At 37.8% G+C, this 19070-nt stretch overlaps 1 protein-coding gene across 1 annotated transcript in view; it reads right to left on the bottom strand.

Annotated features, from left to right (window-relative positions):
- The window catches only part of LOC139736930 (SH2 domain-containing protein 4A-like), a 31668-nt gene extending 16176 nt beyond the window's left edge, over positions 1–15492 (bottom strand). Inside the window, exons 1-5 of the mRNA XM_071647604.1 lie at positions 15201–15492; positions 10048–10159; positions 5471–5677; positions 1661–1817; positions 579–590 (exon numbers count right to left, since the gene is read on the bottom strand). Of these exons, the coding sequence (XP_071503705.1) occupies positions 579–590; positions 1661–1817; positions 5471–5642 (341 nt within the window). The 5' untranslated portion in view covers positions 5643–5677; positions 10048–10159; positions 15201–15492. The remainder of the gene's footprint in view (positions 1–578; positions 591–1660; positions 1818–5470; positions 5678–10047; positions 10160–15200) is intronic.
- Between the last annotated feature and the right edge of the window lie 3578 nt (positions 15493–19070).

Genomic DNA, 19070 nt, shown 5'->3' with positions numbered 1-19070 from the left:
TTGGTTAGAGATGGGGACATTTTACGAATGAAGCATGCTAAATCAATTTTTTTTGAAAGCTCATATTTTCATGTCAAAACCATATTCTATTACTTTTGAGGAAGAAAAACAAAAATATGGCAAAATACTATATGGCAGCACTGCTATTCATCTTTACAACAAAGGTATGTCAAAAACTTTTCAAATTCAACGCTTGGTAAAATGTTGTTATTTTTTTTTCTTTTTGTGCATGAGCGACTGCTCTATGGATGCTGAACCAACATACTGATCTTCATGCAGAAGCAACTGAGGAATGCATGACTTCAGAAACACAGAAAAAGTGGGTGTGACAATGAGCTCATTTTTAAATGAATTTTGGGATGAAGTTCATGGTTTCAATTTACTACCGTATGAATGCACATGACATCAGATGGCTACACTCTTTTATCTAAGTTTTTTTTTTTTTTTTTCAAGTTTTACAAATGACTTATTAATGAATATGAAAATGTCTGTGACTTCTCTTTGTACAGATTTGTAACTGAGATGATGTGCTTTGGGTATACATTCCACAGCACTGGAGAAATGTTAGAGATACTCACTTCTGCTGTAACCTAAAATGTGAGTTGAGAAATGTATAAATCGATTCGGTCATTTCAAATGCAGCAAAGCAGATATTAAAAGTTACAGATGAGGTAAGGAATGGTACAAGTGATCAGTCGTAGTCCGCAGTTGAGGGATGAAATTTGGCCAAAAGACTTAATCGATCATGATTCCAACTGTATAAATACAACTGAAGAAGACTTCTGTAAATCAGGATCTAAAATAACAGTGGCGGATCCAGAGGGGAGCACAACCGGCGCACGCCCCCCCCCCCTTTATTTTTCGTTAAAAACAAAAGAAATAAAAAGAAAAAAAAATGAAATGAAACCCGGAAGTGGCACCAGAAATATTAGTCACGGCCCCCTTTACAGAATTCCTGGATCCGCCCCTGAATAATATGACAAAAGAAAACTGAACTAATATTTTGTCTTTGATTATGCTGCTTTTCTAATTCTAACAAACCAAGCTGCACAAATAAAAACAGAACTTCATAACAATACAGTATGCAATTTCACTTTAAGCAGAGGAACACGGGGGTCTTACGCTCACCTGAGTATTGCCAGTTTATCTTCCCTGCATTCTTGCAGACTACTACCTGAGAATATTGCAAACTTAGAGTGTGGGGCAAATTTGAGGGCTTCTATGGGGGCATAATGTCCATATGCTCAATGTTCCATCACACTGATAAAAATACCTGCCAAGCACACTGCATTTAGAAAATTTAACTATGCAGTTAAAAAATAAGTAAATAAGTAAAGATCAATATTGCTCCCCCTCCCCCCCCCCAAATCAATCACTGCCCAACCCCTGGATCTACTATAATAACCTTGAAAGTGCATTCACTAATGTATTTACTCAGAGCATGTTCAGTTTCAAACAATACATTTCTTTTTTTGAAATAGGGGGTCTTGTGGTCCTTCTATCATTAAAGTACATAAATTTCCTATTGTCATCTCTGTGATAATGCACTGAGTTCGTTGACAATTTTGATCATGTGCTTTCAAGAAGATGAATTATACAACTCTGGGAAACATGAATTTAGTCAAATATTTTCTGACTGGCTGTTTTGTCATATGCTTACCTTTTCGCTCCTGCCTCCTCCTGAGCCAAGATGCGTGCCTTCTCCTGACTCTCCCTCTCCAATATCTCCTCTATGGACTGGTCATCCTTGTGGTCACCCATCACCCACACCCACTCACAGCCATCACGTCCTTGCAGCCATTCCACTGATTTCTTCCCTGAAGGGAGAATAGGTGGAGAGAAAAAGAAACATGTCTTCATAGACAAGAGACCCGCGGGTCTAGCGCTCACCTGAGTATCGCAAGTTCACCTTTCGTGCAGTCCCTCATCTAAATTATTCACAGCTCTACCAAAATTTGACCAGGCATTCTCAAGTAGAAGATGAAAATGTACAATAAAGGCCCAATTTTTTTAAGATTCCTTAATTTGGGAGGATTGGGGCCCCCTGGGGCCCTCTGGGTGGGGCATGGTGCCCATTTTGATAAATTGAGATCCTGACCCCCTAGGGATGCTCCCTGCCAAGTTTGACAAAAATCCATCATGAGGTTTTCAGGAAGAAGATGAAAATGTACAATTCAGGCCCCCATTTGGACCCTTCCAACCACCCCCCCCCCCCCCCCACCCAAGAGGGGCACCCCTGGATCTCCTATGAACAAACTTGAAACTACAGCCATTAATGTACTCACTCATAGTATTATCTCAGCTCTTTAACTTCTGATTCTAGAGAAGATTTATAAAGATTCCTTCATTTGGGGGGTTTGGGACCCCTGGGGGCCCCCTTGGGTGGGGCATGGTGCCCATTTTAACAAATTGAGATCCTAACCCCCTAGGGATGCTACCTGCCAAGTTTGGTGAAAATGGGTCATGGGGTTCTCAAGAAGAAGACATAAATGTACAATTTAGGCCCCATTAGGACCCCTCCTCACCCCCTCCCCTGGGTCCCAAGGGGGGCACCCCTGATTCTGCTGTGAACAAACTTGAAACTACAGTCATCAATGTACTAACTCATAGTATTAACTTAGCTCTAACACGTCTGGTTCTAGAGAAGAAGATTTTTGCGGATTCCTTAATTTTGGGGGGTTTGGGCCCCCTGGGGGCCCCCTGGGTGGGGCATGGTGCCCATTTTAACAAATTGAGTTCCTAACCCCCTAGGGATGCTACCTGCCAAGTTTGGTGAAAATGGGTCATGGGGTTCTCAAGAAGAAGATGAAAATGTACAATTTAGGCCCCATTAGAACCCTTTCCCACCCCCCTCCCCTGGGTCCCAAGGGGGGCACCCCTGATTCTGCCATGAACAAACTTGAAACTACAGTCATCAATGTACTAACTCATAGTATTAACTTAGCTCTATCACTTCTGGTTCTAGAGAAGAAGATTTTTACAGATTCCTTAATTTTGGGGGGTTTGGGCCCCCCTGGGGGCCCCCTGGGTGGGGCATGGTGCCCATTTTAACAAATTGAGTTCCTAACCCCCTAGGGATGCTACCTGCCAAGTTTGATGAAAATCGGTCTTGGGGTTTTCAAGAAGAAGATGAAAATGTAAAAAGTTTACGCACGACGCACGACGCACGACGCACGACGGACGACGCACGACGGACGCCGGACGAAGGGCGATCGCAATAGCTCACTTGAGCCTTTGGCTCAGGTGAGCTAATAAGTTTTGTAAATAGAAGGGGTAGCATTCTTCAGGTGCATCTTTAGAAACGTGACAGGACATAAATAGTGGATTTGACTGACAACACGGAAATAAAGGCAAAAGATCACTGCAAACTTGATGACAAAACAAAAAATACATAAAAGAATTAAATCGTCTGAATATCAACAATTCATCTAACTGTCCTCAAGTGTGATTAAACTGGAACTTCAAAGAGAATCTTAAAATCAGCAAACAATACCTCTAGTGAAAGCTGTGAACATCCTAAAAGTGAATCCTGTACTTTTGCAGGCCAACTGCAGCTTAGAAAATGAATATAAAAAGAGAATGTTAACCCTCATTCTGTGGACCTGTTGCAACTAAGTGCACCTAAGTACTTTCGTGGTGAAATATCGCCTATGATTTGATGACGTCACAAGTGGTCTACATATTTTTACAGCGACCCATTAATGCATATGTAGATTGACACTGATGTACTTTTGTATCCATGTAAATATAGACTATAATTCCATGGAACCAAATTGCACCAAAATCACAGGAAACACTTGATACAAGTGTAGGTCATTTTCAAACACTCATTTCAATTTAGACCAAATCGGTAATCTGGACTGTTGATGATGAATTGCATGTCGTCACGCAAAATAACTCACTGTTACTCTTCGCGAGCTTTGCGGCGTACGCTGCTTGCACAACCTGAAATTATAATGAAAAAAATCTGAATCAGATATTCACACCCACTGCCCGCAATATATTCAAACTCTTTCATGTTGTGAAATGGCTTCAAAATATATTCTAAAAGTAATGGCAGTAGATGATGATAGAAAGTGAAGCTCCTGCTCGAATTACAGATTTGTGACAGCAGTCTGGTTTGTGTACCATGTGTACACGAGTGAATGCATTATCCAGCCTGCCAACCTCTCCACGGTAGCTGTTCTAGCAGCCAGCAAATGGAGCGCACTAGCAAGTTGCATTGGAGCACATTCCCATAATGTTACATCTGTTTTTGAGGATCATGACTCAGTATCATCTCCTCATTCCTCCATTTTGCCGCTTTCCACTTCAAAACTCAGATCAAGAGCATTGCTTTCCATTTTCCTTCGAACAATAGCTTGGGATTGAGTTATACTGCACAAACTGTGTAGGAAGCGCGTCCGCAGGCTTCAGAAAGCATAGGGCACTTGTGACATCATCAAAATCAGGCTGTTACTCTTGACAAAAGTAGGTTATTCAACGACTCACATTTTTGCTGAATCTTCTTCATAATTTCTCACTCAGGATTGCAATAAGATGCAAAAATTGGGGATATCTCTAGATATGAAGTTTCATGTGTAATCATACCAACTTTGACAATATAAAAATCATTTAGTGATTCAAGTTTAGATCATGTGTCTTCATCACATGAATGTGCACAGTATCATGTCTTTAGTGGTACATAATTGTACCTCTTTATCTGTTGGGAAGCAAAAGGATTACATGCTTGCCAACATGAACTTCCTATAAAAAATGGCAAAATGCTGCAGGAATGCAGTTTTTTGCAGGGATACGGCACTCATATACATGTAGTTAAGAAACATCAAATGAGAAATCATAGTAAGACTACATACGTATACATATTATGCATTAATACAGACAAAGTCTTCCACATGGGATAACGTTTATTTCCCCTCATACGCAAAACCCTTTCAATTATACTGCCATCTTGGCATCTATAGAGATGCTACATCTCTATGACAGTTTTAAGAATCTACTGAAATATGTAACGTGGCAAAATCTAAAATTAATACTTGAAGGCTACATACCTCTAAGTAATATCTTCTCTTTTTGTTTCTTTAATTTCACATCTTAATTTCTTTTGCCTCCATCAGTCTTCTTTTTCTTCTCCCTCTCCTCCTTTTCATTCCATTGTCTTCTTTTCCTCTCTTTTTTCTCTCTATAGTTTCTTCAGTGTCAATCAAGATCTTCAAGGGTGCAATTCTAATATTGTTTCCTTGGCATGCATCATTATTGCAATTTGAAGTATGAATCTCTAGAGACTCATGGAACCCCTTTTTAAAAATATTCCTCATTCAATTACCAACCCACCCGCTAAAATGCATTTCACGTAGGGTTACCAACGACATCCGCCTTCAAATGATACAATATATTAAAAAAAAAAAAGAACTGATCTACAGTGATTTTACATGAAGACAGGTGGCTCCGAAAAGCTGGTATCACTCACCAGGTTTAGGGACCCTCTTGACTGCCTTCTTGCTCTCCGCCTCGTCTCGGACTTTCCACCGCCTCACCTGCTCCTCTCGCATCTTGACGAAGAGGAGCTCCTTCTGGTGCTCGGACAACTCGGCCAGAAGGTCTGGGTCCACGTACATGTCCCGTAGGATCTGCTGTAGCATGGTTGCTTGATACGGGACGGCTTCCCTTACCTGGTCTGCTGAGAATAACATAGTACTCATTTAAAACAATTGCATTTCAATTATGACAAATTATGCGACCTGTCATAACGAAAGCCTGAAATCAACACCAAATATCACTTTCCTGATTCTGGAATTTTTAATTCTCCAGAGTAAGCTTTCCAACAATGTTTAATATGTGCCACCCTTTTCATAAATGAAAAAACAAAACAAAACAAAACAGAACAAAATACTGCATGACCTACACAAAGCACTTGCCAAATTCAGTCCACCTCACTTTAAAAAACTTATTCATAATTCATATTATAAATGTTGATTCAGAAGGAAATCAATTTAATCAAAAGTACAACATGTAGCAGTGTGAACCTTCATCAATATTTGAAGAACAGAAATACTACACACCTATGTGAGTTTCCACAGAAAAATAATGCATATAGACAGTAATGGATTAATAAAATTAGCAGTGACATTTCATTGGTGGCCTTTGACCTCAGCTAAATGATCTTGGACAGGACCATACAGAGTAATGTGAAAACTCCTTATGTGCATCTGTGACCAATGATTGGTCGCAAGTGGAGTAAAGTTTACATGTCATGTGAGTGTTGCAGGTAAATATTAACATTTGTGACAGACAACAAACAGATCCCATTTGGATCCACGGCACTTGCTATTCTTTGTCTTTGTACTTTTGAAATTTGTATTCAATTTGTATTTGAATGCAGAAATAAATCAAATCAAATCAAAAAAATCAAATCCCCTAAGTGGACCCACTTTGATTCTCACTGAATGACACCAAACATGTTGAGAGAGTCAGTCAAGAGATAATACACTTGGCGCTCCATACAAATTGTCCATGGTTTAAACGATAGTTTCAATTGTACCACCTTCGTGAATTCGGGCCCTTGTGTTTATTTTTTCTTACATATCAGGGCATCATTGTGAAAGGTCATCCATATCACAATATCTGACTTGCACTTTAAATTGTTTGTCCTCATATGTGTTTACTGGTACAGTTGAACCTCTCTTATCCGGCCTCCCTTTATCCGGATCTCTCTATTATACGGACGCAATCTTGCCGTGATTTTTTTTCCTAATAATTACGGGAGGAAAGGGGGATTCCCAACTCCTTGAGAACTCCTACACAAACACACATGAATTACATATACTTGATACATTTCTTAATAATTATTGAGGTAAATCATCCCAAGAATTTATAAAAGAAAATGATTTCATTCTTGCAAACACGAACCTCTATTTTGGGGTCTGTTACTGAGTGTAACAATGAAGAGGTTGCAATATGCACATTACTACATGTGGTACTACACGTACAATGGGCTACATCAGTACATGTGTATGTATACAAATATGTACATGTATAAAGCATTGAGTCTCCCATATCCGGCCAAATCCCTTATCCGGATGAGCCTCAGTCCCAACTTGTCCGGATACAAGAGGTTCAACTGTAGTTCTTATAGATGCTGGATACATTTTTATATTCTAGTATTCAGAAGTCTGAACTGGTGCACTCAACGATCAAAGTAGGCTTCAAATGGTAATAAAAATCAATACCTGGTACCATAATGAAACTTTCATCAAAATTGGACTACATGAAAGAACTAGAAATGTCGCTATGGCGACTGGTATGCCTCCGCCATAATGCATGATTCTCCTAATAGGTCTATAGTACATGTGGACAATGTGTGATTACATTTTCACAAAATTGGCAAAATATTAAAATGACATGTTTGTTACAAATGTATCGAATGTTCACCTTCCTTGACCTATGTTTAATTGGATGAATAGGAGAGCATGCATTTGGGGATTTAAGAACTTTAACTTTGACTTTGACCCTTTCATAAGTTTACGCACTTGAGTAATTTTGGAGGTATGGAGAAAAAGTGCAATTTCTGTATTGAACAATAAATTGTTATCATTTTTATCTGGCCTTTGATTCATAAGAGAATCACTGTCCAGTAGAACATACATAAACATGTACTGTTTAAAGATAACTTCAGCCACTTCCGAGATATGAAGAAAGTCCAGGTTCAGGTTCAGCACTTTCACTTGATCTTTGACCTTTTGACCTTTGACCTTCTTGGTAAAAAAAAAAATAAATCCCAGAGAATCTCTAGTGGGTTATACATGCATACATCAAGTTTAAAAAAAATAATCCTGCTGGCATTGCATAAATATAAGGAAAATAGTAAAATTTTAAAGTATTGCCCTTGACCATTGACCCTTGACCTTTGACCCCATGAACCCCAAATTCCCTAGATAACCACTGCCAGTCAGTACATGCATTATACTTTGTTCCATAAAGATACCTTGAACATTTTCCAAGATACAGAGAAAAAAGTGAAATTTTAACATTTTACTTGACCTTTTGACCTTTGACCTTTTGACCTCATGACCCCAAACTTTCACCAGAGAATCTTAATTGGGTAATACATGTATACACTAAGTTTCAAGAAAATATCTTCAGGCATTGCATAGATATGGGGGAAATAGTGAAATTTTAAGCATTTGACCTTGACCTTTTGACCTTTGACCTTGAGCATGTGCACCCAAAAGTTGATAGGCATAACTTCACCCCCTAATACACATACATGCTAAGTTTCATTAGGATACCTCAAAAGGTTTTGATAGTTACCCTGTCCACAAAATTCATTACGGACAGAAGGACGGACGGACGGAAGGACGGACGGACGGACGGACGGACAACCCGAAAACATAATGCCTCCGGCACCACTTCGTGGCGGAGGCATAAAAATGCTGAGATTTCAAGTTCCATAAGTTTCAAGAAAGAGTTTACAGTGCTGGCAGTCAATCATGCATATATAAGGTCATAGGTCATGCTTTCAACAGGCTCAAATTCACTTTCAAATGCAAAGACTATAACTTGATTCTTTTATTCGACATGAATTCAAGAAGAAATTATAGCCTTATCAAAGTGTCTTTGAGTTTGAAAGGATTCAGGAATATCAACAACTTTGCCCAGAGATGAAAATCCACAATTAATACATAATTTTAAAAAAAAAAAAAGTGGTTTATAATACACAGTGCTTATATAGCGCATATCACTACCGTGGTGTCTCTACATGCACAAATGTAAAGACTGATAGAAGAGTGCTCAACACTCTAGTACAATATGGTACCAAGACCTTATATAGCCCCATTTTCAACAGTTTAAAGGTTACTTGGAGGTACAATGTACATGTGCTTTGCCTCATTACATACTTGATTTAAACCAATCTTTCATGATTGCCTTGAAACACAAATAAAATTTGGGAAACACATCCTGGATAGGGCAATTTGTCAATCAGTTGGGAAAAAAATATTGATGCAAGAACCATTAATTTGAATATATATGCAGCATCCGCTGATACAAGCAGAGATCAGAACTATGACTGGCTATCGGACGGGAGCTGGGTACCCAGTCTAGTGGATATGATGCTCTCTAGCAGTCAGGCAGTCATGAGTTTGAATCCCATACATCGTACAAGCATGACATTCATCATAACTGCTCAGTGCTTATTTACAATGTACGTCAATAAAGGGCAATTTGTCAAAAAGTTGCAATGAAAAACAGCTTGACGAAAGAATCGTTCATTTGAACATTCTGGATAGCTATACCCTGGCAGCATATGAATACTTTTGACACAATACCTACAAAGATCATTGTAAGTTTCTGTAATCAAATGAGGAACATCAAATATGTAAAATAATAGGTGGGAATGCCCATTGGTTTTGTTCATTTGTCTTTGTCAAGTACTGGCAGCTGCTAGCATATCAAGCTTATATATGGAATCTGTAGGTTCTGTTTCATCAAGTACTCTAACCCAAGTCAGAAATAAAAGTAAACTGCAATCTAAGCCTGTATTGTCAGCGATTTGTAAGGGAAAGAATGCATTTTAATTACAGCATTTGATTTTGGTGGAAAACAGGAAGTAAAACTTGTCATATTATATCGAGAAGCTGTCTCTCTTTCAGAATGTGTATTAAACACAAGAGTTTGATTATGAAAGGCTAGTTTTGGGATGCCTATCTTACATAGGAATGTACAGATATCATTACAACAGCAATCACACACAATAAACTTGGTTTCTTCCAAAAATACATTGTTTTTACTACCAAAATTGCCTAGGAGTTACTACATAAGAGGTAGTGCTTACTAGGTTCAGACTCAGATTTTGTCAGAACTTAGCCAAAATAACTCCTACTGAAGTATTGAATCAATTCTGAAAATGTAAGTTGTAGCTGGGAAATCTGCTACAACAAAATAAAACAAAATACAAGTTTAATTTGTGTTCACAGCAGTTTGAGTTTTGGCTGATGCATACGCGCACAAATAAATAACATTTTGGGTTCATGAAAATATTGTTCTTACCTCTGAATTGAACTTGCCTCTCCGGGTTTCTGTATAAAATTGTCTTACGTTGGACACTCCTTCATATCTTTTTATCCTGGTAATGGAGTCAACAGATTCGGACCGATACCATCTAGAATCAAAGAGAAAATCGGGCACTAGTATGCAATCTCTAAATCTCTCTCAGTAAACAACTCCCAAAGTTATGTTTGCATGGCGGTGTGCTTAATTCAAGATAAGGTTAACCTACATACCACCAGCCCCATAGTATATTTGCTTTATTTTTCAAAATACAATGTAGTATAGAGTGCATGCAAAGAGATCAATAGCACTTTCTGAATAAATGATTTGAAAACCACTGAGATTAAAGTGCAAGTTTACCTCAATGTTCAAATTTACTGTCGAACAAGAAGAGAGAAAAAAAAAACCAAACAAACCTACAAACTTAGAATTTAGTAGAAGTTCTATGAAGAATATTACATACATTAAATATTCAAAGGAAAATCCATCAAACAGCAGTATTAGTCATGATCTAACCACTGGTATTCAAACTAGATTAGGTTGTTTAATATACTGTGGCACATGTCTCCCACTGGGCTTCACACAAGTCATTACTTCTTGAAATTCAATTACATATATGACAAAAACTTACACTCATTCATATTAATCTCTGCTTTCTTATACATTACTGTAAAACGAGGAATGCATGTTCATGTGCATTACTTCTTGAAATTCAGTTATGACAAAAACTTACAATCATTTGTATTAATCTCTGCTTTTTTGTATATTGCTATGAAATAAGGAATTTTCGCATGCATTTTAATTTTGTGAATTTCACAAGAGCCAAGATTCATGAAATCAAAATGCACATGAAAGTTCTTATCTAAACTGTATGCCTTGAATTTTAGAGGCAACTCACGAAAATTTCATGCCGCCAAAAAATTGCGTTTTACATTGTACAGCACAATGAATGTGATAATCTCTACCAATGATGACATGTACATTTGTATCTAGGGGAAGGAGCTGCAGATCTATTGATCTACCAAAAACAAGACTTTCAAAAGTTTGTGCACTTAAGCCAATAGGAGAGCTGCAAGGTGCTGACATCATCTAATCTAATTTGCATGTGGTTGCAACTGATGTCATCTTTTCGTGGAAACATATAAAACTGTAAAGCGCCTATAACTTTTATGTTGAACATGACACATGGTATTCTCATAAAACCTGTATCAATTTGCTTACAAAGTTTAAATTTACTCTACATGGTAGAGTCAACTTGAAGACAGAAGAGTATTTCTTTTTTAAGCCTGAGTAAAGTTATTTGAACCAGTGGACAATATTTCCAGCAGACACAATATTGTCAATAACATGAAGGGCTGGCATACTGGTATCTGCACCCTTTCGTCAATTGTTATTATATTTTAGTTGTTGAACATAGCAATGTCAACATCGGGACGTACCGGTAGTATTGATACAATGACATTCAGGAGGCTTTCATTTCTTTTCCTTTCTTTTCCTTAAGGCCAAGTAAAAAAAGAAACCAGTTTCTCGTCCTCGCGCGCATCGATTTTGGCCGCCGCATCGATTTTTTTACTATTTACTATTTTCAAAATGGCGCTGAAAACACCAAGAAATTCATAATTCTCGTCCCAGCCCGCTCCCCGCCCGCATCGATTTTCAGTTACCGCATCGACTTTTTTGATATTTACTATTTTTTTCGGCCGTGTCTGTAACTTGCTAGCTGTCCAAATCGGGTCCCCAGGCCATCGCACGCATGAACACATTCGAATGTGTAGAGGCCCATACACTCTGCTCTGTAACGTTGCATCTGACGGCGATGTATTTTGAAGAGAAAATGAGTCCGCTTTTCCAGCAAATGTGGAATTATAAAATGGGTGTATCTACAAAATAAATAACTTTTCCACGGATTCTGGTTTGTATCATATTTCTGCGGGATACTTTTCTTTACGACGTAAATTCACGGACACGGCCGTGAATCGTAACATCTGTAGTGTGGTATACAGGGCAGGGGAAGCTCGGTATATAAAACGGACACTGCTATAACGAGATATCGGTTATTACGAGGAAATTTTCCCGGTCCCAAATTTCCTTCCACACAAGTCCATGTAAAATGCTACTCTTATAGCGAGATTGGCTATAACGAAATAACTTCTATAACGAGATAAATTTTGTGATTTCCAAACAAAGAAAAACATAGCCAATCAAACCTGATATAGCGAAGTAAAGCAAAATGTCTTCGGGTAAAGCTTAACTTCGCCTGTGCTATCACGGTCCGAGATTGTAAAGCTCGATGCGCCAAAAACTGTCTTGTACACACACATTTTCTTCATGACAGTTCACTCTACAGCTAGCACCGCATGTTGCACGTTTATGTGTGTGTGTGTGTGCGCGTACTGATACATGCAGAAAATGTGGTGGGACGGCAGTATACATGACATCATCATGACGTTTAGCAAGTGTGAGGCAATCTGATGTTGTGATTGGCTTTCTACGTAGGGAATTCCCCATCTACACACACACATGCAGTCATAATGTACATACAGAATGTGTCACACACACACACAGCATTGTGCAGACCATATTCTAGCTTTCCACACACAACACCCATACCATAACCACATCAATCCACAGACGATCTTCACACAATCGCAAGCTATGTAGATTTAGAAATTCAAACATCTATTCTTCAATTGAGAAGAAAAACATTCTTGATATCGGATTCCAATGGCGAAAGGTGAGTGATTACCTCACACACATTAGCAAGTTATCGGTATTGATTGAAAGATGATGGGTAGTCCCACGTGTGCAAATTAATGTCTTTACGTTATGCCTTCTTTTATGCCTACTGATATAACGAGATATCGGCTATAACGAGGAACACGACTCGTACCCGACCATCTCGTTATATCGAGTTTCCACTTGTACAATCATCATCCAAATGATGAGTGAGTATTAAATGTCTTTTTAGAACATGAAGAAACATCTTTGTTTAATGCTATAATGCCATAAATCGTATCATTTTGACATCCATCTGCAATTGTACAAGCCAGTTTCCAGTTCAATGTGCTACAATTGTACTGTGAAGAAATGCATATACATACACTGTACCAGCTGTGTGGACACAAAATGTCACAAACACAATAATAAATAAAGCAGTGTTTTGAATATCATGGAATTCATTTCAGTCGTACATTTGTTGAAAGACATGTTTTATACCTGTTTCCATTAATAGCACAATACATCAGAATTGTAAATACACTGGTATCAGAAATGCCATTACAACACTAAATACCAGTATTAAGAATGAGATGGTCATTTTCCCTTGACATCTGTAATGGAAAGAAAAAGCAAATGTATTCTGCATGCATGAAGTTTCATTTCAAGTATGGTCCATATATCTATTTGTTTGAAAATGTTTGAGAGTGCAGGCAAGACATACACTTGGGACCTGGTTTTTCATAACACAGCTACCACTTAACAGAGTGATATTTCATTTCATAAATTGGATATAGAAAAATAGTAAAGCCCTCTCTCGTTACTTTTCTCAGAATTACCGGACGAGAAACACATATTACTTTCATTTTGACAATCCTCGAAAAAATAGTAAGATATCAAATAGTAAGGACCTCCCTCATCGCCTTGCTCAAAAAACCCGGACGAGAAACTACTTTCTTTTTTTACTTGGCCTAATACTCTCAGCAGTACCTGGGAAGGGCTCAACAGGGGCGGATCCAGGAATTCTGTAAAGAGGGGGCCCATTTAATATTTCTGGTGCCACTCCCGGGTTCCATTTCATTTTTTCTTTTTATTTCTTTTGTTTTTACAGAAAAATAAAGGGGACGAGCGCCAGTTGTGCCCCCCTCTGGATCCGCCACTGCTCAAATGTCATGATCAGTTTTGTTATTTGAACCAGGTCTGGAACCAATGCTCTGCCAGGGCAAAAATGTGACAGACATAAAAAGTTTCATATATGGCAAAGTACAGACTGATGAAAATTCTTCTCATTCATCCAGTCAAAGTACAATCTCATCAATTAGTTGAATCAAACAACTGGAATTAAACTCACTTGCTGCAATGTTTCACCAATTATCAATTGACTTCTTTGGGCAAAAGACGTTCCTATAGATGGAAAGGCCAATCTCAACATACTGTAAAACGAGGAATGTTTGCGGGCATTTTAATATCGTGAATTTCGCGAGCACCAAGATTCGCGAAATTAAAATGTATGCGAAATTTCTTTACACTATACGCATTGAACGCCAGTGGCAATTTGCGAAAATTTCATGCCATGAAAAAGGCTATCAGCTCCAATTCACGAAAATTTCGTGCCGCGAATATGTCATGTTCTACAGCGTACCATCAGCGGGAGCATCGTTCACCTGAAGAAGCCAATTAATATCTAAACAAATTAAAAACACAAGAAATCCATCTTCCCCAGCCACCCAGCCCACCATGACAATCAAAATTGCTCTTGCTAAAATGTCTATGTTTATGATAAATTTACCATGTACTGTCTTACAAAGCCTGCCACATATTCCTTATCATTTCTCTTCAAATACCCTGCACCTGATATAGTCAATATTTGAAACTGTGCATTGAAGAACATGTATGACTATAAAATTGTTAATTTGATAATTCTGCAATAAAGGCATAGATCTAATTAAAGTGGCCCTACACCAAGTATGCAGTGTCTATTAATGCCTCGAAGTTAATATTTTTGGAGTGCTTCAAGGTAGATGTAACTGTTAGTGAGATATACTGTACAAATGACCAAAGTACCAGTTCTAAAGCTAACATTTACAAACAACAGTTCCCCAAGCTACTGCAGCATACCAACATCTGATTAGATGGCACCTAACAGTTCACTTGGTCAACCTTGAGTATTAGTATTACGATAACAAATCACTCTGTGACTGTGTTAGCCAACTATGGAGTGTATACTTCTCCAACGAAGAATTCCCCTACATTTCTTTACCTACCAGCTAGTACTATACTGTAATATCCAGGACAGAAGATTAGACTCGGCGTGGGTTAGGATAGGCTGGAGTACCATTCGCGTGTGTGTGTACAGACCGTACGGTCATCAGTCATGATAGCGAGTGATTACTAGACTATAAATTCTATGATAATAACAATAATGCTTATATACTTACCCTAAAACTTCACACATGCCTCGTCTCGATAATCAGGGCGTGTACATCGACGAGTACTCATTTTACAAGGCAGAGGTGTTTCCCAACAACGGTGTGTTCATTTACAATACCATCGTACACCTATTTTTGTCCTCATTCCGCTGACACCGTACCGACGCACATGCCCACTAATACAATGTGATGGTTCAGCTGTTGACTGATACTGGTGGTCAGTTCATTGTTAGTGCTCAGTTCCCCGTACTTCTGGCAAGCACAGCAGGCAAGACATGTGTAATGCAGCGATTTATGCGTGTGTGAGTAGCTGGCCCGTCCCTTCTATTATTTCACATTACTTCCGCATTCCGTGTTTGTTGCTTCCATCCGAGAAGCAGAATGGTCCGTACACTCGCGGCGCCATCAGAGTCAAGTTGAAGTCATCGGAGACTTTTAGACCTCGAACTTGATTAGGCCCTACTCTTTTGTTTTCTTTCATCGTCTCTTTTTCAAGAGAATAAAGAAAAATTAGCCTTCACGGTGACACATTGCTCCTGCGACATTTGCTCCGGTATAAGGGTTGTAGGTTTAAAAAAAAAAGTTAGATGTTAAAAAAAAAAAGTTTGATTTGAGGATTAGGATTAGGGTTACGTTTTTGGGTAGAACTTTGGATTAGCGTGCCGATATTTCATGGGAACAATTGTTTCAGGAGCAGATGTCATGGAACCAGTTTGTACACTTTTTTTTTGTTTTTCAATGATATTTTATTGATTTCATTCAAATCAATCATAAATCAACCCATTCTGGGTGTAACATGAACATAAAAACGGTACAAATGCCATTCAAAAGACAAATCCATTATCAACTTATACTGCCCATCATCTCCCTTCAAAACATAACAACTCGATTATAAATCAATGCTACTGACCATTTCTTCACGAGAAAGTATTGACATGTACAAATATATATATATATATATATATATATGTATCTTTGACTATGGTATACTTATACTGCCAATCATCTCTCTTCAACATAACTCGATTATAAATCGAGTATGTAAGGGTATATATATACAAGGGTATATACATAAAAAAGCAACAAAAATACGTTATACAAAACTAGAATGAAATCATTTCATTGAAAATCAAATCCCCATCCCCACCAACCCCGTTGCACTCAAACCTATCCCACACCCCCACCACAACCCCAAGCACATACATCCACAACCACCACACACATACACCCCAAACACCAACACACATACACACCAACACCAAAAACGCACATACACACATACACCCACACACAAAACACACCCGAAGCGATACCACCTTCCTTCCTAATGAAAACGACTTCCAAATGTTGATTGATACATACAACATATAAGCGTGTAATGGCCGTATGCAGAAAAGTATCGTCCGCCCGCACCCAAATACCGCTCCAAATACCCATTCAAATTCACCAAACAAAGCTTTTTTTTAAAAAAAACATGCATGTGAACATGCATGTGTGAAATGAAAAAAAACAAAACAACTCATCAAACTCCTAGCTGCGGACATAATCCTATAACTTTTACACCACCAAAAACTTATCCCTCCCCGCGCGCGGCCAATGACACATTATTGCCTTCACCACTAATAACTACACTGTACTAATAAAAAGAAAAAGAAAACAAAACAATACTTAAGCTCTCGTTTCAGAAACATTTTCCCATTTCAGCAAATGTAATCCCAACTTATTTCTTTTTATAGCAATTTCTTTTTCTTCATCCCGAAAACTTATTATTCTTTTACAAATTTCCTCCAAAGTAGGAATTTTTCCCTCCGACACACACACACACACACACACACACACGCACGCACGCACGTACGCACACGCAAAGAAAACACACACCAAAAAGACACATGTTGGCCTATAATAACAAACACAAATTCATTTTGAACTGTAAACATTCTCAACGACGGTGTTCATGTAGCTGTGTGATGAACTTCCTGGCTGAAATTAAATAGATATGAAGAGTTTGTTGGCAAAAACCGATAAGTCCATTTTTGAAGATTTTGAAGTACGGTCTCTGTCTTAAAGTACAATATAAAACCTTTTAAATGATATATTGGTCACTTCATATAAAGGTACATTTTTGAAGTTATGGTCGAAAAAAGCAAAAAAAAAATCTTATTATTCTCTATATTTTTCTTGACCTTTAATCGCAAATATCTCCATTTGGCAAGTATGGACTAATCGGTTTTTGCGAACAAACTCTTCATATGTTTATTTGAATATTTCATACATCGTACCGGGTATAATAGCCATTTTTTTTTAATTGACGGAGGTTGTATTATAATAATTGTTGCCTAAATACTGTTACATGATTAATTTCAAGGTATGGTCATTTTCTACCGAAATTCTGTGGAAATACTGAATAGGAATTGTTCGATTATGTTACAGGAATTGCTTGTCACATCATCTGACAAAGGTCGAATTCCCCCTCCCCAGAAAAAAAAAGCAACAATGGAAAAACAAACAAACTGACAAAAATCCCGAGTAGCAATTAAATTTAGGCAGAAATACGATATAAAACACTACATAAACAAGTGAGAGTGACATGAAATCAAACAGAAAAATGTATAACCTTCTCATCAACACACTCGTGTTTTGGTAACTTGATAACTGACCATTAGGTAAGTGTTATAGGCTAACTTATGAACCAAAAAAAAACAAACATTATTTTTACAATATATTTTCGCACACCAAGAGCTGCGATGTGATTAATCTATATCATGACCTTATCTACTTTATTTCATTCATTTCGTTTATTTCATTTCCCATAATGTGAAACATTTTCATACACAAAATAACACAATATCAATACAATGTAGTAACAAAGAAAAATACATGAAGTTAAGAATACTACGCCTCGTGCACAAAAGCAAGTGAAAATTGAATTAAATCTATCAGTTGCAGAAAATGGAGGAGACATGCTAAAAAGCTAAGCTTGTATTTGGCAGTCTCCTCGTGGACAAAAAGACTAAATAACATCAAAGAAGCAATTTGCTAGATATAACATAAAAGGTGCACAACGCACACAGACCTATACAAACAAACAAACAAACAAACAAACAAACAGACGGACAAACAAACAAACAAATGGACGGACAGACAAACACAAGCAACCTCTTTTGTAGAGAGAAAAAAAGAACACAGTGAAGGAAAAAGAAGAAATTATTTTAAAGAAGAAACAGAAAGAGACATGAAGACAGGAAAAAGGCGAGAAGGGAGAAGAGATGAAGAGTCTATACCAGCACACGCGAGGCACATGGTGCGATGGATCATCGAGGTATATGTAGGAAAGATAAAAGAAAAGAATGAGTATAACGAACAAAAAAGAAGGCTCAAAATTAATGGAAACTAAAATGTAACTCATTCAGCTATATAGGAATTTATTAACAACTTCTTCATGGAGTTTGAATGTGAATGTGTTTAAACTTAGAACTTGTTTCATGCTATTATCGAGAGAGTTCCAAAATTTGGGGCCAGTAAAAGAAAATATAGATTTAGCAAACATAGTCCTAGTTAACGGCAAATGAAATGAGTCGGATTGTCGGGTAGGATAAAGATGAACAGATCTATTTTTAGTGAACATGGACTCAAACACAAATGGGAGAGAATTATTGGCAAGTTTACACATGAATTGTCCTAAATGTAGAAAATACAAATCCTTTACCTTTAAGATTTTATTTTCATGAAATAACACATCAGTGTGACTTCTCCACGATTCATTGCAAATGATACGAAGAGCTTTTTTCTGTAACAAAAGTAGTCTTTCCAAATGCTAAGAATATGTGTTTCCCCAAGCGAGTATACCATAATTCAAATAAGGTAAAATCAGAGATGAAT

The sequence above is a fragment of the Diadema antillarum genome, unplaced genomic scaffold (genome assembly GCF_040938485.1).
Source record: "Diadema antillarum isolate AM-2024a unplaced genomic scaffold, OU_Dant_1.0 seq00000674_RagTag, whole genome shotgun sequence".
NCBI classification, from domain to species: Eukaryota; Metazoa; Echinodermata; class Echinoidea; order Diadematoida; family Diadematidae; genus Diadema; species Diadema antillarum.
The sequence above is the reverse complement of the archived record's forward strand: the minus strand, read 5'-3'. Positions and strand labels throughout refer to the sequence as shown.